At 39.6% G+C, this 24888-nt stretch overlaps 1 protein-coding gene across 1 annotated transcript in view; it reads right to left on the reverse strand.

Annotated features, from left to right (window-relative positions):
• The window catches only part of clstn2a (calsyntenin 2a), a 127631-nt gene that overhangs the window by 21839 nt on the left and 80904 nt on the right, over positions 1-24888 (reverse strand). Inside the window, exons 3-9 of the mRNA XM_058642363.1 lie at positions 13234-13429; positions 11163-11274; positions 10818-10914; positions 6052-6201; positions 2950-3135; positions 1655-1912; positions 23-144 (exon numbers count right to left, since the gene is read on the reverse strand). Coding sequence (XP_058498346.1) covers positions 23-144; positions 1655-1912; positions 2950-3135; positions 6052-6201; positions 10818-10914; positions 11163-11274; positions 13234-13429 — 1121 coding nt within the window. The remainder of the gene's footprint in view (positions 1-22; positions 145-1654; positions 1913-2949; positions 3136-6051; positions 6202-10817; positions 10915-11162; positions 11275-13233; positions 13430-24888) is intronic.

Here is a 24888-nt window from a genome sequence, read left to right on the forward strand (position 1 = left end):
CACACACACCCACACCGCTCACCTGCTCCAGTTTCCAGTGGAACTCTGCAGGTCTGAAAGTGTCGACCAGAGTGAAATCTCTCCTGAGCAGAAACACCAAGCGGCAGTTGTGCACATACAGAGAGTAATGGTGGCGGTTCATCTCTGCAACACAGAGACAAACACGGGTTACACAATGGTTAAATAGAGTTCTACAGTCCATGGGACGAAGCAATATGGCCTATAAATAATATTATGTTGACATTTTTAGGTCCCAACATTTTAGGCTATGTCCCAAAATAAGCTGGACACAGGCTGTTTTCCTTTTATAGGTTTGTGCTTCTCACAGGACAATGATGATGACGATGATACACTGTAAATACTTTGACTTACTATAGAATCAACGAGATTATCTACCCTAGAAAATACATTTCTGTACTATTTTCCTATTATTACATACTTTACATAATTTCTGATGATATCTGGTGTATATTTGTTTAACTGTTTATAAATGATAGATGATTTCCAATTGACTGAATAATACAATCATACATATCATAATACTTGACTAAATGCCTCAATATTGGTCCTTTTCAGCCACGGCAAGACATCACAGATGTCATATCACAATATATGATGATATCCAATATCAGTTGTACATGATATTAATCACAAGGTTATTTTATCCACCAGGAGGACACTTGGTTTTTTTCCCCTGACACCAGTAAGAACTGTCACACTGAACCCAGCTGCAGCACAAACACACGTATGTATCGTGAGAGAAAATCTCTGAATTTTACAGTATTTGGGAGAACTTTAGGGAATATATCAAAAATGGTGATGTACAGTAGAAGAGGCTCTGAAAATATGACTGTGCTTGGGAAACATACTGTGTCACGACATATTGTGAAGATATGAATCGTGAGGGTATTCCATTCTTAACCCCTGTGAGTTTTGTTTTATCATTTTTATTTTGAAAAATTGATATAAATATTGAACCAAAAAAACAGCAGCAGCTTTACAAAGGTGACAAATGAAATGATCCTTTGTCTCTTACAGAAATACTGATTTCTATGGATTTTAAACGTATTGCTAATGTAAGTACACTACTCAGAAATGTAGAAATACTTATTTTAAGGAGATATTGGTCATGCAGTGTCTGTCGCTGGGGTCTTTGCGGTCGCCTAATCAATTTCCTGTATGTTCTATTTTATCATCTCCAGATTCATTTTGCACAAGAAATTAGTTTTTGATTGTGAACTAGATATCATTCCATGTCAAAACACTTTTATTTTGAAATCATATCTATGTATTCAAGATGATATCACTAACTTTTATGGAAATGTTGCTTTTTTCCCTAAAACACATTTCGTTTTCTTTCTTTTTCAGTTGACCGGCCCCCTAGTGACCAGACTAAATGCTCAGAGGCCCCCAAGTAATTTGAGGTTTGAGAGCCCTGGTCTATTGCGTGTCCTCTTTGCAAGGAACTCAAAGTATAGAAGTTTTACATTTTATTGCAAGGGCCCTAAAGTGAAAGTAAAAGTTTTAGTACTTTCACAGTAAAAGCACATTGCTGCTTAAATATGGGAAAATTAAAGTTCAAACAAAACACTGATGACAAATTTGGTTGTTGTTGTTGTTGTGCATGTTAACAGAAGTGACATCATTTCCTCACCAGTCTTGTCAGAGTTGCACAGTAAGGTTTCCTTCTCAGCTCTGAGGCCTGGACTGGGCCCATGTTTCATCCAGGTTGCTATGGTGAACTGGTCTGTTAGATTCTGGGGCACCACATGATCCGGAACATTGGCAGCCTGGCGCCCGTCAAACCTGTAGATCAGGTCGCTGTCTCGTCCGCTGTCGGTCAGCAGAGTCACTGTCCAGTTCGTGGAAAGGCTGGGGGCCGGGAGAAGGTCAGTGCTGCCAGATGCTGCACCTGCATGTGCCAATCATAAGACAAGACGCCGTCAAAACACCTCCACGGAAAATAAACCTGTACAGGAGCTGCTTCCTAACACTGTATGTGAGTTCACGCCCCTGCGTAGCCTGTGTATGTCAGATATCTGGTTTAATGAAGGATATCTATAAATAAGTATATGTATTTGGGGTAACACGTGGCATATAGAAAAGGTTCTTAAAATAATCTGTTCCCACTTCCAAAAATAGAGAGAGAAATAAGCGGTCTATTATGTACATTCTACATTCTATTTTAACTGTTTTTTAGTCTAGTGTTATTATCTTTATATATTGTACTTTTTTTGGTAATGCATGTTTATTATTTATTATCTTTATCTTTACTGTCTTTGCTGCTATAACAATGTTTATTTCCCCACTGCGGGACAAATAAAGGACTATTCTTATCTTATCTTATCTTAAATGTGACTGACATTACATTTTAGTGTTGAAAATGATCAGTGAGCACAAAACAAAAAACAAAACCTCTTCAAAGTTATTTTTCAGCATGAGGGAGAGGGCTGTGTATGGTTCTGAGGCCCCTGTTTGTTAAATGGATAGATTGTTAAATTGCCAATATGTCTTGTTTCTTCAGACTTCAATCATCCAATCCAATAAACGACACCAAACAATAGCAGAAGGAGCTGTTTGGCATTGGCAAAAAGAAGCATAGTTACAAAAAAAAGAATCGATCAAACACAAATTTCCTTAGCTTTTGTGCTGTTTATTACAGTGCTAAAGTCTCAATGGGTAGTAGTAAAACATGTCACAGTTTGATACGACGTTTGGAACTCGATTTAGAATAAAAAAATGTCATTCTCTCAGGATTAAAATGGAACATTGGAAACTGGCACATTAATATCCAAGAGAGGTTGACAGTAATTTCTTCTTTGAATACATTTTTTTTCCTTACTTCTCATTATTATTTCTCCTCTTTGCTCCCTCAAAGCCTGACACTCACCTCGCTTCTTTAACACGGCATTTTCATGACCTCACTTTTTCTCACTTCTTTGTCCTCACCGCAGAGTTTTTGCAGAGACTTTTCAGAGTATGTTTCACGGTCGCAGCCTTTCCCGATGTGATTGGTCTGCAGCTCCACCATGGCCCTCATACCGGACAGAGGACCACCACAGGTTTCCAGGTGCATCTTGGGGAACAGCTGCTTGCTCCCAGTCCCTGGTTCATAGTCCACACGTTTGCTCCAACCTTTACGGATTCAAATGTGGTCAGTGCTTTGAAGATAGTATTTTGTTATCAAAATTGTGTTGTGCATTGTGCAAACGCACACAGACACACACGACACACAATTGCATAAAAACTGTCTCATAACAATGAAAAACACCTGAGACATCTGTTTCTAACCTGTGGCTGCTGTGTGCTTCCATATTTCTCCGTTTAACAAGGGTTTGTTGTTTCCTGCCCATAAATAATTAAACTTTCACTTTGGAGCAACACTTACTGTGATAGATGGATGGATGGATGGATGGATGGATGGATGGATGGATGGATGGATGGATGGATGGATGGATGGATAGATAGATAGATAGATAGATAGATAGATAGATAGATGTAGGTCATTAAATGATTGTGACCATTCAAGTTCATGTGTGTGTGTGGGGGGGGGCATGCCCACAGAATATAATATGAAGTTTCCTGTAAAAAAAATAAATAAACATTCAAAAAGAAAAATGGTGTGTAAATAAATATATAAATAAGCAGAATGTGAGGTGGAGCAAGACATATTTAGCCTCCGCTCGTGTCAAGGAGCCCTCTCTCTAAAATAAAAAAGCGGCAGCAGATGGAGGCACTGCTGACCTTTACATACAGATGATAAATGAGGTTATGTGTGGACTTGATATTTGTGTGCATCAGTGCATTATGTTTTATTCATGGCTCCAGGCTACGAGAGGTTAATGGTTTTACAAGTGGATTATGCAGCCTGGTCCTCTTTTATGAGTCAAAATGCAAAGTATCATGCAACATTGATGAAGATGCGAGCAGGGTACGATAGCATGTGTCATCAGCCAGTATCTTGAACTTTCAAGATCCAGCTCAATTGATCGCAGCTCCTTTACAGATCAAAAATGAATATGCGTTCCTTCCACTCTTAGAAACACTTTCTTCCCGTTTACTGAAATCAACTGCCCCGGATCGCTTCATGATGATGACATTTATAAAATGTTTGTATGCCATTTCACAACAATTTTCCTCAACCCATGTTACTCTGTCTAACAGTCCCTCTATTCCTCTGTGACGTATACTGACATTTTCACGTCCCTAAAGCCTAAACAACTGGTCTTCATGACATTTTCAATACACGGTCTCTTTGGACTGATGGATCTTGTCTGTCATCTCTGTTAAGGCCTGGTCACGTGTGATTTTCTTTCCTGATAAGAGCACAATTTGTAGGATGCACTCAGACACAAAGATGGCCACCTTGTTATTATATTATCAAACTGTCATGTGTGCAGTTATACCACTTACACCAAGTGGAATTTAAATGATGTTTTATCCCCTGAACTATAGGGGACGGGCTGATATAAGGTCATGACATACTGTACATTATGTCTTTATCAAATATTTTTGCCCATTTAGCTTTTATTGTTTGAATATCTGTCTAAACATTGAAGAGAAGGTTTGCTCACTTAGGCTGTTTTAGGTTTTCTCCTCCTCTTTCACCTTTCAGGCGACACATTCTGCACTTCTGCTCTAACCTGATATATGAATGTTTGTTGCATAAATACAGGAACACTTTATATCACAGTACAGTAAGAATATGGCAATAGTATGTTTGTAAATAATTTGAGATAGAAAGTCACATTATTTGCTTGTCTGCTTTAATTTACATAAGTTAAGTTGCATCTTTGCATAGAATGTGTGATATAAAGCATTTTATCTCTATGGTAATCAATACGTGATATCTTAGTAATAACAACAGAAAGTGTGTATATATAAAATATAAAAGAGGAGGAATTTCAAGAGAGCAGAGGAGAGAGGGGGAAGATAATGGAGGAGAGAGGGTGAAAATGACGGAGGAGAGAATGTTGGAAGGACGGTTTCATTGATGCCGACTACATCCTAATCTCAGTCGCCTGTTAGAAAGCACTCAACACTATCACAACAATCATGCTGGTGGGCAAGTCGGATATTGACATTTTTTATTTTGTATTTCCAGGGTTAAAGGCACCTAATATGGACTCAAGCTTAAAGAAAAGAGAGTGAGGGACAGTGTGCATAAAAAGTATTAGAATGAGATTGGCACATCTAAAATGCTACGTTGTCTTTATATATAGTGTAATAACAAATATTCATATTTAAATAGCAAGAGTGTGTTAGAGCATTTCTATTTTGCAAAGTCTAATAACAAGGTTCACAATAAAGTGCTGGGCTAATAAATAAATACAGATGTAATTCAGCTGCCTTCACATGTCAACCTTCTTTTGGAAGATCACATTTCACTTTAGTGACTGAATAAGATAAGAAAAGATTTATTCTGGTCAACCCATATTCTAGCCACACTTTTTTAAGACTGCAAGAATACATTTCTTTATCTTTCTTATTCTTTCCGATTCCCCCCCCCCCCCCCCCGTCCAGCTTTATCTTTCTCTGTCTTCTGCTTTCATTCCTGACTCTTGAGATGCTGCAGTGCTGACAGGTGGAGCAGCAGGGGAGACGGACTGGCTCGAATGCCAAGTTTGCTGGCATGTTATATCTCAAGTCAGCTTTCCCTTTGGAGCTTTCTGTCAGGTCTTCTGATTTCCTCAAGAGACATTCCCTCTAAAATGAAAGCGCTCCCTCAAGGCGGGGGAAATGTACAAAAACTGCACTGAACTTCCTGCTTCAAATGTGAGGGTGTTACTTAATATTGAAGCACATTTTAAACAATATGTCAGTGCAATTTATACTGACATAGAAACACATGCATTTCTGTCAAATGCTCCAATGTAAACTAAAGCAACACAATGTAGGATTTTAACTTTCAAATAATGGTGGCACCAAGTAACTTCTGGTGCTACTTTATGGCATACACTGCATACTCGACAGCAAATCCTACATTGTGTGACACTCTCGAAATATCTCAGCCCATTTAAAAAAAAAAAAAAAAAAAAAAAAGATTCTGACCTTGCCATCCAGGTTTGCAGACAGGCTTGACATCAATATGCACGGCCACGTCCTCCTTTGCTCTTTTCTGACCACAGTCAAAGGCCGTAACCATAATCTTGTAGCTCTGCAGCTTGTCATAGCTCAGTCGCTCTGTATTTCTGATGTTGCCTGAAGAGAGAGAAAAACAGAAAGTAAATATACTTAATAATATTAGCCACTGATGGAGAGGAATCAACTGCCACGTTTGTTGAGTGGTAATAAACTGGGAAACACTTTGAAATAAAGAAGTAATACTTACCATGTAGTTACTGTACTGTAATGTAAACAGTATGGTAATAATATTGGTATAAGGAAGTAATATTGTTTTATAATCATGGTAATCAAGTGATCAGCTTGGTAATAGCAACAGACAATGTGCATGGGACTTGTGATTGACATGATTACATGTGGAGGTACGACATTGATGTAATTCTCATTATAGAGCTATTATACGTATTTTACAGTGGAAATAACATGGAATTAATCTTAATATTTTCTCCTTATTTACACACTATTACCATTGTTTTTACCAAGTTGTGTATTGCATTAAAAATAATAGAAATAAGAAGGTATAACCATATATTATCACATCTCTATTACAAAATTACTACCATTCTATATACTGTAATGTGTTAGAAATAGATAGAGACAGACAGACAGACAGATATGCCACCACAGACAAGTCACTGCCATTAATTCCAGTTCAAATCTGTCTAACTCTAACACACACACACACACGCACTGGTTTTGGCTTCTTTATGGGGACACTATAACCCTAAAACCAGGTCTTAATCCTCAAAAAGCCCATTAAAGCTGTGTGGACCAGCCAATAATGTCCTCACAGGCTCAAAATGTCCTCACAAAGATAGGTTTGCTTGCTACTAAATACATGTACACACACACTACACACTCTCTCTATCTCCACTCCTTCTTCTGGGACAAATTAGGTTTTCTAAATTGAGTTAAAAATCAATATGTGTATTCTTCATTCTAACAATAGCTCCCTGTTCTGTTACGGCTGACGGATCTTTGTTAAAGAAAGGAACTGGCTGAGTAGACTTGTTGAAAATGTTAGTATTATTTCGGTGATGTGTGTAAACAGCTGAGGAAATTGTAAATGTGTGAGTTTTGTTGTTGAAGCCACAGTCCACTGAAGCAGCATAAAACCGGACAAGCCTTTTCTCCTCGGCGAATGAAGATTATTTACAAAGTTATATTCTTAACGTGTCAGGTATTCATTGCATCAGTCACTGCCATTAAAATCTTTCCCTGGACCTCGACAAGGACAACTGAGGCTATTTTTGTTGTTCGTATCCAGAGGTTGTGCTGAAAGAAAGGCTGTCACTCTAATTGCTGTCAGAGGCCAGAGGAGAAGAGGAGGAAAGAGCGAGAAAGAGGGAAGAACAGAGTGGAGGGGGAACAATGAGGAAGCCAGTTCACAGTCAAACATTACTGGGGAAAAAGAGCTGAGCCTGAAATGTCAGAGGGAGAAGAAAGGCAAGGAGGTCAGAGTCAGACAGTTCCGACATAAATCTCAAACAGTGACTATTTAAACTGCGGCTAGTAAAAACAACAGCAGCAGTAATGGTGCTGGAAGACACTGGACAATCACTCAACCGCTGCAACATAGGTGTTATTTTGATTTGAGAGGACATTTCTATTTCTTCTTTCAGTATAACGTTATTGTCCTATTATATGGGATCAAATAAGTCTGGAGTTAGTTTATCTTCTTAATCTTGACAGTTAAATACAAAATCCTGTCTTGGAATTCAATCTACTTAAAAATCAGTTTAGGGAAAACAATGTTTTATCTTTGTAGTAAATGAGAGGAATTCACACACACACACACACACACACGTTTGCGCTTCATTTTTAGTGAGGACACTCATAGACATAACTAGAGCTGAAATGATTAATCGATGAATCGATTATTAATTGATTACTAAATTAATCGACAAACTATTTTGATAATCGATGAATCGGTTTGAAGCTTTATTCATGAACACAACAAGATTTTCAATTGTTTAAACTTCTTAAATATGAATATTTTCTTCATTTCTTTGCTCTGGATAACAAAGAAATCATTAAAAGTCAATCATTTTGGTTTGTGGACAAAACAAGACATTTGAGAACATCATCATTTCCAGGTTTGACAAACACGATCAACATTTTTTAAGGTTTTCTGATATTTTATGGACCAAACGATTAATCGATTAATATATAATAAATAATCGACAGATTAATCGATTATGGAAATAATCGTTAGCTGCAGCTCTAGACATAACGCTTTCCCTAGCCCCTTACCCTAACCTTAACAATCACAACTAAGTGCCCAACCCTAATAATAAATAAAGTGATAATAACTTTGAGTTATACAGCGTCTTACAAAACCCAAGGCCACAGTATAAAGAAGAGAAAAAACAAATCAGAACAAAAACACTAACAAACAAACGATCAGGTGGCAGAAACCTGCAGGAACAAGTGTTGTTTCAACACTGATTTATACGACTCCAGAGTTGGTGTCTGCTGAATAGCCAGAGGGAGTGAGTTCCAAAAAGTTGGAGCAGCGACACTGAAAGCCCTGTTGCCAAAGTTTCGCCCGCAGGTGTGTGGGGAAGGAGGGGTTACCGAGGTCAGCAGAGGCTCACCCAAGCCTAAAACCAGGTCTTAACCCCCCAAAAACCCTGTAAAGGTGTGAGGACCAACCACAATGTCTTCACTCCACATGGTTGATATGATTTTTGGTCCTCACAAAGCCACAAATACAAGAACACAAACATCATCAAACATCCATTCATTTGGACAACCTACTCACGGCCTTATCCCTGACCTTAACCAAACCACAATTCAAATCTTAGCCTTAAACTTAACTTAAGTTCCTCAGAAATTAGGTTCTGCCTCATTAGGACCAGGCTTTGGTCTCTAGGAGGCCTCATGGAGGCCACAGAGTACATTACAGGTTATCAAATCATAGCATAAGAGAAGACATGTCCAGCTCAATTTGACTGCAGTCACTGTGAAGAACAACACGTGAACCCTGCAGTGCGGATTATCGAGTGATGAATGAATGTTGTGTCTTTTTCCACATCCACAGCAGCTCCTTACTTCTATATTATTATCTTCCCTTTGAGCACAAAGTTACCATTTGTCTCTTCCACAAAGTAGGCTGAGCCAATGTGTTGTGTCTTGGAGGATCTCCCAAACTGTTTTGAAGATCAGATTAAAAATGAGCCGGACCTCTGTAAAATACAGTGAGAGAGAGCAGACTAGGAGGTTAAACTCAAAAAGCAACAAGACAAAATAATAAGTAAGACCCTGAGAGATGGAACGTAAGAAAGAAATACAATAGGGAAAGCTGTGTGCGATTCTGTCTGATCTAGTTCAGCACACAAAGCCCTCCACTATCCATTCAGTTTGGATCACACCACACTCAAATCAAACAGTGTAGCTGTGGAAGCTCAGGCAGAAGTCGGCACTAAGCCCAAAGCTGAAATTTTATATTGGCAGAAATGCTCACAGTACCGCTCGCTCTCTCTCTCAGAAATAAAATACATTCTGGCAGTCAGTTAGAATTAGTGTAAAGCCACAAATGAACAAAAAGAGAGTAACTTTTGCGCTGGTTAAAAGCGACTCCACTGATCAGAACATTAAGGCAGGGATCAGCCACATTTATCTGCTTGCCTTTTCTTCTTTGTTCTTTAATTCTGTGATGAATTTCACTTCATTTTGCCGCTCGGGCTACGTCTAAAACTGAATCATTGCAATATTGCAACTCCATGCAGTATTTTAACATTTTCATCGTAACATGCTGCAGTCAAATCAGCTTCCATAATGTTTTACACATTGGTTACAAGTTTACTGTGCACCCGGTGATTCATCTCCAGAGGACGTCGTGTGACTGTCGGCTCTCTCATGTCTATCTTTAGCAGCGACTCGCTCACGTTCATGTGATCACATGAAGTTCAGCCGGCAGAGATCACAGAAGGAATATGATGCAAATTCAGCCGAGGAATGGCTTTGCCCTTTCATGGTGATATTAGGGGAAGAACAGAGCTGTACACCACGTCTCTGTAGAAAAGTTTGAATGAGTTTTATTAAATGTATAGTTTATTATTTATTATATTTATTATTATTACAGGTTCATGTCAGGTAAAGTAAATGAGGGGAGGAAGGTACATTCTATTTTTTAATTATCTGGTATGTGATGGTGCTACCTGACTACAGGCCATTCTGTGAATGAGCTCGGCTAATTCCAAGAGCCTAGACCTTTTAGTAATCATTTTAGGGTTAGAAAATATTCATCCCTCCATCTTCTACCGCTTTATCCTCCACATGAGGGTCACGGGGGGGAGCTGTGCCAATCTCAGCTGACACACAGAGACAAACAAACATCCACTCTCACCTACGTCAATTTAGAGTGCCCAATTTGCCTTATCCCCAAATCTGCATGTTTTTGGACTGTGGGAGGAAACCTGAGAACCCGGAGAAAACCCAACGTGCACACACAGGGAGAACATGCAAACTCCATGCAGAAAGACCCTCGTTCCAACCCGGTCGCACCCAGGTCGTGCTAACCACTGCACCAACCACCCGTGTGGCCCGGGTTAGAAAATAATTAAATGCCTAAATAAATCAATGAGTGGTTGTCGAGATAAAATCGTACAATAGCCAGACTGACAGAACGACATATCAACGGACGGATTATGATCTGCAGAGCCAGATTCAAAGCACAAACACACACTTACCATTGCGGTCTATGGCGAATGGCGTCCCTGCTGTGACAATTTCATAGTTGCAGATCTGGCTGTATTGTGGTGAGCAGTCCTGGTCCCACGCTTCAACCTGTAGTGAAACAATACAACTTAGCTACACAGACAACACTACAAACTAATGGATCTGTTTAACAAAATCAACATTTTTTTTTGTGTTATAATTAACTCTTAAAAATGATTAACGCATGTGTAAATGATAAAGTCAACTGAAGTTGAGCCCAGACACGAGCAAAGAGAAAGATCGTCTTGGATAATAATGACGGTAAATATTCAATTAAACTGAATGTGCATTCACTGTGAATCATTTTAATAGCATACCTGCATTATGCTGTCATAGATCTTGCCTTCTGTCACCGACGCCTTGTAGAGTGACTCCCGAAACACAGGGGAGAACTCGTTGACGTCATCTATCTGGATGTGAACCACGGCCCTGAATGGAGGAGGGAAGAAGATGGTAGAGAGTACAGTAAGGAAAGGACACGTGGAGACGGTTAATGAAGAAAGAGGGATGCAAAGATAATGGGAAAGCAGATGGATGAAGGAAACGGGAGAGATGGAGAAATCTCATTAGAGATGACGGACTTTAATTAAGACCTACAGCATCTTTGGGTTTAATTTAGCTAGAGCAGTTATTTAAGGCAGAGGAGAGAAGAGAGAGAACAATTCCTGCGCCTACAGTGAAAATAAGTCAGGAAAACACAAAAGCAAAAACTTGGGAAAGCACTTAAAGGGCACAAACCCCTGACACTTTTCATCCTAATATGTCCTTCACTTTTTGAGTTATAAGTCTCAAAACAACAAACAGAGACAAATGCGGTTATAAACATAAACTCCTCGCGGAGGTAACACGGTCGTGTCTATTGGTATTTCACTGGGATTGGATTTCCATCTCTGCCGACAAATCTTTTATTTAACACTGACCCGGTTTCCAGTTTTAACTGAATTAAAGATCTGGTGTTTCCGTGTACTGCTGTCACTTTTCACTCTTCCTCCTTTTTTACGACGCAAAAACACGCACTTGAGGCGCTCTAAAAGCATTTTGTGTGCCAAACTATGCAAATGAAGCAATAACTCAGACGTGTCCTGAGGTTTTTCTTCACCGGTGACCTTCTCTGACAGCAACTAACAGAGTATCTGAGGACGTACATCTGGTTAATTAATGACATTAACTTAATGAGGCCTATTTAGAATGTCATGCAGCGATAATGACACAAAAACACACACACGTTCACACACCGCGTGGCATTTATCTGCAACAGGAGACATTAATCACAGATCCCTGAGCTGATAATATAGTACCAAGTCTACAGCTGCTTATTTTAGCAGTTCCTTGTCTCCGAAGGATCTACAGGTTTGAGTTGCTGCCGTCCACACAGCTCTGCCTGTCTGTCTGTCACTCTCATTCACTTTGCACCAACACACACACACAAGGACACGCATGGTATTGATGGGTCATTAGGGGGACGGATCCAGAGACGACAGCTGTAAATCTAACAGTGCTGCTTCTGCTTCACTGCTGAGAAAAAAAGTCGAGAAAGAAAAACGGAAAAGACGAGATCGAATTACAAAAACTATTTTTCAAAGGAAGCGCAGGAGTGCGTTGTTATTTTTTGTTTGGTTTTTGCATCTAAGTTAATTTAAAGTTCGGGAATAGAATGATAAAACCAATGCACATAAATCTGCAGACGTACATATTCATGATCTGCACTTGTTTTTCGTTTCTCTCTTTTTCTTTTTCATTGATTTAGTTAGAAAGTCTTAAATAAAACAAACATTAAACGAATAACAAATATACTACACTTCAGTGATGAGGCTCAGCTTGAAACCACTTCTACTATTTGCTGGTACATTTGAAAAATACTTTATTTTGTGTTAAAAAAAAATAATGACTCATTGGTGCAGGTTTCTTTGTGACCTTGATTTGTCCTATTTCCACCTGCTGCAAAACCAAATAATTAATTGACAAATGAATCTGTGTGACAGTTTAAATGGAGGGTCCCTGACATTATATTTATTACTTGGGGCTTTTTTTAGACTGTGTATCTGACAAACTGAAATATCATAGTGATAAATTTGTCTTAGCTTCATTTAAATTTTGCAGATCATTGACTGAAGACCTGTCACGGGTGAACCCCGCCTCTCATCTTATGTCAGCTGGGATTGGCACCTGCGCCCACCCCCCCCATGACCCTCACGTGGCGGACAAAGTGTTAAAAGAAACATGAAAGTTCAACATAATTTCTTTGACAATAAAACAGTTTGAGTGGAAGCCGTAGGTCCTTGTTAGGGCAGTTGGAGAAAGTGTAAAAGTGTGCCTGATCGACCACCTTCATCGATACTATGGATTAAAGTAAACACAGACACAAACAAATAAACACACTTGACTCACTTGTGTGATTTCTTCCAGTCCGCCCCGCTGGGTCCGGCCCCACAATCGTATGCCTGGATAATGAACGTGTACTCTTTCTGGCTCTCACAGTCCACAGGGCTACTGGCCCTCAGGACTCCCTCTCCTGATGTGCTATTCAAAACCACCGCCTCGAAGGGAGCATCCTGACCATGGATCTTAAAGGCACAAATCTCCCCTGAAAACACACAAAGAAAGGAAGGTAAGTGGGATTTGGAACTCTAAGGAAAATAGTGAGAATGTGACATCAAAACACACATATACACACACATATAGATAGACAGTTGTTCTGTTGATGTGAGCTTATAGTAGTGATGTAATTGCAACTATTTAACACACAGACCCAAACTGGAGCCTGATGCAGTTGATAATATACAAGCGTGTATAAGCGACACTGACACTTACAGCTGTAACCATGGTCACAGATACATGCAGGGTCTTTAAAGTGATACAAAGGGCTTTACATTCTTCACAATCAAACCTATAAAATAACTCGAGAGAGAATGCATGGGTTGCAAGGCAGAGAAAAGACAGAAATATAGCAGATAACACAATGAAAGCGGACTATCATTTTAAAATAACATGTTATATGGCTGTTTCTGTAATGAGGCTGCTGCACACACAGCTGAGTGCAGGGAGAGACACCAAAGAGTGTGAGTAAATGTGAGTAAGACAGAAGAGCAGCAACATAATATTGAGTTTACACAGAATTCTCTATGCAATTCTAATGGCCTTGATGGCTCTTTAGTTTGGCCTGTTTTCTTTTGGTTAAATTAAGTGTATGATACTGTAAGTGTATACAAGTTCCCTATTTTTAAACTTTAAGACATTACACAACAGTTTCACAAATAAAATATGCTTCCTTTGTGATAATTTTATATTAATCATGTGATTTTACATTTAAACATCAGCTTATGTTCAGGTTGTACGTCAGTTATTTAACTATGTCACTCGGATTCGGACTATAGAAACTGAAGACTGGACAACAGCAATGACATTACATTCACACCATTGTCGCATGAGTTCATCCAATGCTGATTAATTTGTTTGGTTCGCTTCTTACAACTGTACAAGGGTAATAAAATATGAATTCATTAATTAGTCCCAAAACGTTTGAATTTCCCAGTATCTTTTATTGGCGATTATAATGTAATAACTGTTGGAAAATCTAATGTAATGTAATGTTATGTAATGTAATGTAAGGGAAACGGTTATATTAATGAACACATCATTTATTTGGATGAACACCATCAGCCATTTCTTTCCCCGATCACTGAGGAGAAAGCGTGGCTGTGTTGAACTTGATTGTTAGCACAAACCTCTGAATTAGACAAGTGTGAACCAAACCTTAGCCTCACAAGTAACACAAAAGTAACGTAGTAGGCATAACTTTGCAAAGAAAGTAAGACTGTGACTGTAATAGATCATGTATTACATTTTAAAGTCACTTACCCGACATTGTTTATTAAGCCTATCAGCTCCACAACTCTCTCTCTGTGACTGTCTCTCAGTACAGCAGTGCTTTGGGTCTCTGTGCACACGTGCAGTACATGCACAACAGGGTACACCACGGACAGGTCGCCAGCCCATCGCAGGGCAAACATATCAATTTAGAGTGACCCCTGCAAGTTTTTCCACTGTGGAAGGAAACTGGAGAACCCGCACACACAGGAAGACCACACAAACTCCACACTGAAAGGCCTGAACCTGGATGCACACCAGTGATCCTCTCGCTGTGAGGCAACAGTGCATGCCACATCCATCACCACGTTGCACTTCTTGAAAATGCTACACGATCGAGTGCCTACATACAGTTTCCTTTATTACTGTGTGCAGTGTGTGTGGTTTTTTTTCTTTTTTCTGTGAATAAATCCAGTTGTGAGTCTTGAATCATGTGTGGAGTTCATTTCCTGCACAAGTGTTCATTTCAGGGATTTGGGAAATCTCTTTGCAGAGGGAACAAAGCGCTGCAGCATTCTGACCCCGTGCCGGCTGATATCGCTCAAACATAGAGGGACACAGTTGAAACAAAGAGCTACCTATCTATGGGAATTCTGCTCACATGCTCAAACCCCACTGACAAACACAAAGACAAAGTTTGCTTTCACCACTGGCGTCTCCTCACCGCTGTTCCTCTCATCTTTCCGTCGATGCACTTGTTCTCTCCCCCCTCCTCGTTTCAACTTTTTTAAATCCTCTTCTTGGTGAAATAATGATGCTGCCAAACACAGTGTGCTTCAACATTTGCTCCCCAACCAATTTTCAAGATTCAGGAGTTGACAATGATCCACACTAGCAAGAATCCCCGCTACGACATTGATGGAAGAAGGCAGATAAGGACCGTCCTAATTTGGCCAGCCTATACTCACGTTCAAACACTGAGCAAATATGGTTCTTAGATTTTAATCCGACTTCAGATTTCGCAGCTACACTTAAGCAGAGTCTCCACTCAGCGTGTTCACTTGATATTTTGTGTTGGATGCAAATCCATGATTCTCTCCATCTGTTGTGGCAACAGCATTACTCCGAATTGAAAGCATGAAACACGTGAAAACATAAAATCTACATGGAGGACAAGAAACCCTGATAGAGCACTGGAAGGACTCTAATGTAAATGTAAACACAGACATTTCAGACCCATTCCAAGTGTGTCAGCAAGTGTTTTTCTCCTTGCCCTTCGCCCCACAGAGGGAAAACTGTCATTTCACCCAGTTGCGGTCTGTGGATGAGATTGTGTCTAATATTTTGGCACGCACGTCACACGGGAAAAGGGGTTGCTTTTCAAAGTAAATATGAAAACGCATACATTTTTTTTTTTTTTTTGCTTTGAGGAGTGAGCCTGTTGCCAGGAGAGATTGGGAGTAAAGTGGAGCAGTCAGCAAAAATAAATCAATAACAACAATCATCTAAAATAGATGGTATGCCTCAGAAAGCGCGAGAGGCATAAACTGCATTGGCAGAAAATGTCAAGCTGTCAGGAAACATGTATTTTGCTGGATATTTAGTTGCCAGTATTAAGAAAAAGGACCAAAAAAAGTAGAGTTAATGAGAAAATGATGTTCTGTTACATTAACACAGAAATGAATGTTTTCCTGTTATGACTAACACACGTTGACCGAGCATTTTTCTTTTCTCTATTTATTAGATTTAATAGTTGTTTACCATTTTGTTTCTAATCTCTAAGGCAATATGAAAAATTGCTCCATCGAGTGTGTTAAAAAGTAAGAATTACATTTCAGATTGCATACATTGTTTTCCTAAAGCCCACTCATACATACACGTTGTTATCGTTAATCTCTTCCAAACCTTATTGATTTCAATAAAATATTATGTCCTTTCATTCATTATGACTGCGTGCAATGACATAGTTCAACAAAATGACAGCGAATGGTTCAAATAATTAGAAATAAACTCTAATTTATTTTTGAGATATTGACCTTTCTTGCTGTGTGATATACAGATTTAGAATGAAGCAATCACACATTCAGTACCTTGTTCTAACTGAAAGTTGTAAATATGTCTTTGAATTATCCTTTTTTTTTTTCTTAAGTAACCTCAAGCTGCTTGAAGAAACATCCACAGAGCTCCAGACTGCTGTGGACAAACAGGTCATCAGGGGATTCCGGCTGTCAAACCAGATTGTGTTCACAGCAGCTACTAGAGCCTGTGACTGTCGTCTGTTAAAGAAAAGCCAAACTGACAGAAAGTGTATAACCCACCGGCCACAATGTCACTCAACAGGGCCTCTCATCTACTTCTTCTTTAACTCTTTGATGATTAAGTTCACATATATCACATTCATTTTAAACCTGATCAGATCATCAATCAATCTATAGGTTGATTTAAGAAGAATGAAATGACTTGCCTGTCAGATATGCGCTGGTTCCTTCATATATTTTACATTTTTAGAATTTACTACAGGACCATTTGAAAATGATTTTTTTAACTGAATCAGTCACAACCTTCAGATATCATTTCAGTGGTTCTTTTTTTTTCTTTTTGCTAAAGAACTGTTTGGTTTTAAAGAACCTCATTCTAAAATGTTCTTCAACATGGATGGTTTATTATTTTATGTATCTATACTATAAGTAATATAAGTTCTTTGTCATTTTTGGGAGATTCAACACAAAATCAAAAAGACAGTTATGGAAAGTAAATAAACATAATATGTGTTGTGCAACACAATATTTCTATATTTCTATTCCTATATGTGTGTGTATGTGTATATATATATATATACATATATACATATATACATATATACATATATATATATAGTATATATATATATACACACAAAAGCTTTCGTATCAAGATTTAAGTGTGTGTGTGTGTGTTCTCAATGTTGTAACTTCTTAAGACTTTTGTCTGGCATAAACACTGACCTTGTCAGGACCAGGGGTCTTCATGGAGACAAAAACCTGGTCCTACTGAGGCAGAACCTCATTTCTGAGGAACTGGTTCGGTTAGGTTTCAGCTGGTTAGGGATAAGGCTTTTTTTTGTCCAAATGGATTGAAGTCAGTGCAGTGTCCTAAAAAGAATAGCTGCACAAACCGGTCTGTGTGTGTTTGTGTGTGTGTGTGAGACTGTAAGACCTTGATTGGAATGAGTTTTTAAGCAGAGACACATTATCAAGAGGTTTTAAGCCCTGAATTATATTCTCCTGTTCTTCCTTAATTAATGACTGGATAGAATAAACTTCATCCCACTACTGACCCACAAATACATCCTTACCCTTTACTTAAATAAATTCACATGTATATAACATACTGTCTGCTATTCCTTCCAGAATTCTGCTGGCTGTTTTTGTTCCTGTTGGTATATATGTATACCTGTTATATATGTACATGGGTTATATGTGTGCCGACAATATGGGTCCCAAAAGGGTTTGTCAGTGGTTTCCATGGTGGCCCCATCCGTGTTTGCCCATTTCAAGGCCATGGTGACTTAGAGCTCTTCCCAGTGGACATGCGGCTTGGAGTGGGCAAATTATGCAGGTGCCATATGGTTTCAGTAACATGGGCCCCTCGTTCTCTCTCAGCAAGCTAGACTACAAGCACACTGTGGATAAAAAAAAAATCTAATTTTAAGGGTAAATGATTCAAATTTGAAGACCTTTTGCTTTTCCTCTGTGTTCGTACTGAATATTTTCTGTTACTGAAGACTAAAAACGTTGCTAGGTCCTTGGTGACTTTTTTTTTTCTTCTTTTTTTGCAGCTTTTTGCATTTCACCGTAGACAGATTACCTTCATAAAAAGAGTTCCTTGCTCTAAATTATCTCGTGGCATAATGAGCACATGGCTCTGTATGACTGAACAAACGAGGGCATGTGTCATTAGTCTCCTCCTTCTACAGAGCTTAAATCACTCCAACTCTACCTGCTAACTTCTTGCATGTTTGAATCATTGTCATTGTCAGCCTCAGGCTGTGCTTTTGTGGATAGGGTGTGTTTAAGCTCCTGCTGCTCCGTCTACTCTCAGGGACCAGGTTTAGGTCCAGGTTCACCTTTACAGTTAAATGTGATTTGCTCTGTCACAAGTCTTGAGAGCAGTAAATCATGCTCACGGGCGATTCATATTACTGCACGCACGCAGATATTAACTTAGGCCTGTGCAATACAGGTCCTTGTGTGCATGTTAAACACGAGCAGTTCGGACCACCATGGTCATATGCCTGTGTAAAGAAGAAGCACAACCACAAGGAACTTCTTGTATTTGATTGACAGCTATCACTACAACTCTGGAGCGGAGCGGAATCGGGTAAGTGAAGGAAAGAAGCTCTGATGTGAAGCATCTGATGTTAGTTTTATTAAGCGTGATTTGCTTGTGAGCATGTTTTACTGCTCTCAAGACTTTTGACATAAATGTGACGCCATAGATTAGGATCTGGTCCTTGAATACTTTGTACAGTTGGCTTAAATTTGGGGAAAAAAAGAAAATAATTGTCATGTAGCTGTGACATGCCATTAGGGGTTTCTCTGCATTGTGTGTGCGTGTGTGTGACCAGTGCAGCCACAGTGGACTTCCAGTCAGTGAGAGACATGCAGAGGCAATTCATCACAGTCTTGCTGGACTGCTTCAGATAGCAGCCTACTTCCTAATTGCATTTGGGAGATTGTCACACCATACACTTGACCTCAGGGTGACAAATCAACAGCTCACACAGCCGGAGAGGGCATGTCTACTCACACATACACACACACACACACACACACCGTTTATGATTATATACACACTCAGGAGGTCCAATTCCTTAAAGAACACAACCCAGGAATGGGGGACGATCAAATATCAGAGACTATTCACCTTTATTCTGCTGGGGGCTTCGGTGGTCTGCAATGCAGTTGGTGTTAATTGCACTTTCTTAAGTTGTGAGAATAGAATGCATCAGGCGAAGCGTGACTGTCAGTTTTGCCTGTTAAGTGAACTGCACAAACATGTAGCTGTGGTGATTTAAATGCTGTGGAGGAGAGCTCCGAGAGGCATTTCAGTCAAAAAGCCAATACCAAGTGGTGTGTTAACAGCTCAAGTGTGACACCACTATGAGCAGTTTAGGTTGCGACTTCTAGAGAGGCTCCATGTGAGTGAAAGATAATGGGCTTGAGTGTGGAAAGAGGACAGGGAAATAAGCCTTCGGCTAAGTACTCCACATTTTCTCCAGCAAAAAAAAAATATGTGAAAAAGGAAAAAGATAAATGAGGCACTAGGTTGTTTATCAAGTTAAGTGGGAAAATTGTGTGTGCGCGTGCGTGTGTGTGGCATGAAAAGTTAGAACACAAGAAAGAAAGCAGTTTTTTTTTCTTTTTACTTCAGCACTTCACAGTAAAATTCCAAACTCCAGCATGAGCAGCAAATCCACCCGGAACAGAAAAACAACATCAGTTGAATTCCACTGGTGTAAATAAAGAAGAGGTCAAAGACATACAAAGAAGTGGATTAAAAAGTGAGTGACATTTAAAAAAAAAAAAAAAAAGTATGGGAGATAACTAATGCTGGTTTAAAGAACACTATCAAACACTGTCAAAGTATCTCACTACACTTCAACTCCTCCTCCCCCTGCTAACCTTCTCCTCCCCATGTTCATCCTTCCTTTTATTGCAACAGATTTCACCGCGGTAAGCACTTTTCAGCTCTTAACATCAGCACCCAGGTGCAACAATCAACCTTGCACTCCTCTGCCCCATTTATTCCTCACCCACTCCTGTTTCTGCCCTCTTTCTCACCTCCCCCTGTCGTTCACTGCTCCTCCTTCACCTGCCCTAACCTGTAACTGATATTTTACTGCTTTACCAGAGTCACAAGTTGACAGCTAGTCTCATAAAAGAGGGGATTTTATATAAATAAACTGAAAACCGACACACAAAGAGACGGGTTGGCAGAGTGATGGCTGCTGGGTCAGAAGGAGCAAAGGAGTCAAGACAGTAAGAGAGGGCAGGTTTTGCACATATAATGGAAGTATATTCTCTTAATTGGCCACATGGTACATAACTTTCAAAAGCCCCTTTTCTACTTGTCAGAAAACCCATTAACACTGACTAACATCTGGCTTTTGTCTGCGATGGGGATGGATATAATGTGCAATGACTCCCAGGTCAAAAGACTCAGCAATAGTGGCAGGTTTTTATCAGCTCCGATTGGCAGTAATGCAAACAGGACACTTGGGTGAACTTAGTCATCTCTTGCTCTTCTACTTTATTTATTCCATCACAGGTGCAAGCCCATCACATCCTGTTTGAGCACTTAAAAGCTGAGATTGGCACAGCACCCCCATGCATGAAAGTAATCTTGGAAAAAGGGGCAGAAGCACTCACTCACTGGACTTTTTTTTGACAATTCTACAGCCATAACATCAAAATAACTACGGACTGAATATCATGATGGTCATCAGAGGCTTAATATCATATGCTCCAGTCAAACCAGTCACAGCGTAATGTTTTCCTCTCATTCCTATATTGTCAACAGCCTTCTGTTAGACTGTGGGCCAGCATGGTTCTGAGATAATCACAGCCTGCCAGGTACAGCAGCGAGTCTCCGTGAGTCTCTGAGCTGTAAATGTCACAGTGGCTTCGCCTACGACCTCTGTCAGCTCAGCGGCTCACTGAGAAGAGAAGGACATGGCTCAGTGGTTTGTAGAAGACAAACATTCGCATATCCACACACACACACACATATATTGTCATTGTCTTGTGGATTTGCACCAGTGCACACAAACATAAAGCAAAAAAAGAATATATTCACACACATGCATGCTCAAAAATACCTAAACTGTGGTTGTAGAGAAGATTATTTTTATTTTTATGTGGCATAAGTCTGCCTGTGTGTGTGTATGGGTTTTCTCCGGGTTCTCCAGGTTCTCCGGTTTCCTCCCACATGCAGATTTGGCTGATCAGGTAAATTGGACACTCTACATTGACCGTAGGTGTGAGTGTGAGAGTGAATGGTTGCTGGCGACCTCTCGAATCGGCCTGACGACCTTTCGCCTTATGTCAGCTTGGATTGGCACCAGCGACCCCCGCGACCCTCATGTAGAGGATAAAGTGGTGGAAGATGGACAGATGAGGGATAGATATTTGCAGTAAGGGGGACAGGACTCCACTACAAACAGCAGGGTGCAGTTTCTTCTCACCAATTCAGCAGCAACAGGAGTCCAAAGTCCTCTTTCTCACCACCACCTGCCATATTTAAGAGCAATATTAACTGGCCTTTTAGCTCTGTGACTCACCACCCCTGATAGATATTTGACTTTTACCTATGTTGTCATTTCGCATTAGGCAGGTGGTGAGTGCTATAAAGCATGTGTGCTCAGAGCAGCTGCCAGGAACTTGACATGTTTTTTCCTGAGACTGACAACACAAAACAAAGAGATGAAATTAGCTGGTGGTGGCAGACTGTCTGGTCTCGGGGAGGTAGACAGTTCTATTACCACTTCAATTTAATGGTGGGTGATTTGGTTCTTTCTCGACATTAGAAGAGTTTTAATGGAGCTTTAAAATGATTTGGTGTTGGCTACTTCAGAGGTCAGTGGAGCCGTTATGTTTTACACAAGCAGATTAGATTTTCTTACAATCTGTAAACACACAGCTCGGGCGTCTCTTTCCACCGTGAAATGATAGGCAGCCGGAAAAGTGGTCAGCCAGGGAACCTTCCAGAGGAACGTTCTGGCCTTTGAAGCCCACATCTGGGGGCTCCTGGTAAAGTTTAATGCATAATACATCAAATGCAGCGACTGCATATTCTAATTAGTTTATACAAGTGAATTAATGTATAGGAGAATTGGGAATGTTAAAACTGAGAGGAAACATTTACATATACAGTATAAACGGGGAAGTAAAGCTTTGAGGGGATGAACGCCCTCTGGTTATTAGTTTGTGGTAATCAATGTGAGGCTTCTTATTAAAATACAACTCATTATATATGTAAAAACGTATAAGAATACAACTTATTACCAGCCAGAGCTTTGTAGCATTTCTTGTACCATGACGTTCAAAGAGAGTGTGTCTGCAGGGAGTTTGTCTTTGATACAAGTGCAACAAATAAACCAGTGTGTTAACAATGACGGAGAAGAGAAGGCAACTAAACTAGAACTCCTGCAAAGTGCAAATGCTGTTGCATTAATATTTCTGACGTGGACATTTTGTTACCTCAGGCTAATTGCACTTCTTTACATTTGAGATAATCAACTAAACATGAAAGTCGGGTTAATAAAGTCATATTCTCCAATCAACAGCTACACCGGTAAGGGTTGCTTTACATTGTTAGTCATTGAGTGATTAATCGCGATAGAGACAGGGAATTAGTAACCAAGATCATCACATACCTGCCTCCAAATAAAGTCATATTATTATTTATTATTTGGCTGGCAGCCAGCGCCTGTGGACAGCAGAGATTATTTTATCAGTCTTCTCTATCACTCTCTTCTATCTCACTCAAGCTCAATGTTTTTTTCTCCCCGTTTGTTTTGAGCACCCGAGGACAGAATAATTCTCACATCAGCCAGTGTAGATGTTTAACTATAGAATGACTTAAAAGCAAACACAGCGCCGGTGAAAAGCTGACAGGTGGCATTTGAGAACCCCAGGAGGATCTTTTGCATACTAATGCACAGTTATTAAAATCACACAAATAAAGCGTCAGTCAGACGGGCCAGCAGGTGTGTGGGCTGTGGGGTGAGACCACATGCAGCACTCATCAGGGAGGTAAATTCAGAGAAAACATCTTGAAAGGAGGTAATGAGCAGTGCATTTTTAATATGCAGTGGAGGTCAGGGACCTCATCTGTCGTCTCTCATTGAGCTCTCTGTGTTAGTTATGTTTGTCATATCACACGACAGGCAAAACTCACGTATGCCTCGCTGTCATGTTTGATCATTTATCGGACCTTCGACGGAGGTAAATGTGAAGTGTTCCGTTCATATTTGTGCGGCCACAGTGAATACCAGTGTGGAATGGCAGAAAAGACCAGCCATTACCACACCCATGGATTTTAGTCTGCTTCAAAAGCATATACAGTATGTTCCAGGTAAAACACTCTAGCGGATTTAACACAAATGTCAAAGAAAAGTGACACAAAGCACCCAAGTGTGAATACTGATCACAGAAAAGCTATGAGGGAGATAATATCAATACTTACTGTCTTTCTAACTGTTAAATATTAACCTTCACCTTGGATTAAAGATATATACAGACAATATATGAAAAAAAGAAAAGGAAATAGGACAATAAAAGAAGGCTATTTAACAACAATTTGTATGTATGAATAAGTATGAATTTAGCAGAAATGATTTTCAGTCAAACTATAAAACAATCAATTATATAAGGATATTTGGTAAGTATATGCATAAAACTGATAACAGAATTAGAGGTAGACCTATTCATCAGGGCCATACAGGCATGGCCATTGATTATTTAATGCGTTTACACTATTTTTGTTCTCAGAAATGTAATAAATCCTGCAAAGTCTCTACAACGTTTTGCCAAATATTAGGTTATTGATTATCTGTCTCTATGTAAAATATACTTTATATATCATTTCAAATGCAGTGCAAACACGACCATCTTGAAGCGACTTTTTAAGTGTTGTTCAATAAAAGTTTAAGTTAAACATTTTCTTGTAACCGTGTATCATTTGTTAGTATTAGCAGTTAAAATTTATCAGATGGAGGAAAAAAATGTTATCAGCGAAACATATTGCTCACAAATATTGTCATCACATGTCAGCTATCAGCTGCAGTGACTTTTAAAGATCAGTATAGGCGATAGAAAGACGCATATCGGTTCATCTCTACGCTTGGATTTGATTTTGAACTGGTTTTAATCTTGAAATAATGACTTCAAATCACATTGCCTTCTCAGAGTGAAAGTCACTTGAATTTCCCCAGTGTAATAATGTGGCTGAATGCCTCACTGACAATGCCTGAGGTTTCTTTCACACCTCGGATCATCAGAGTGAGGTCCATGTTCATTATACCGCGCTCACAATGAGCTGACAAAATCCTCACCTCATTGCGTCAGCTCCACTTGTGATAGTTAAATGACACATAAAGGTCAACAAAAGGTCGTAGAAGGGCAGAAAAGCGCTGATATTAGACCGTCTTCATCTCCTGTGCCGTGGGAGGTTGTGAGGCATAGATAAGGGAAT

Source organism: Solea solea, chromosome 1 (genome assembly GCF_958295425.1).
Source record: "Solea solea chromosome 1, fSolSol10.1, whole genome shotgun sequence".
NCBI lineage: Eukaryota > Metazoa > Chordata > Actinopteri > Pleuronectiformes > Soleidae > Solea > Solea solea.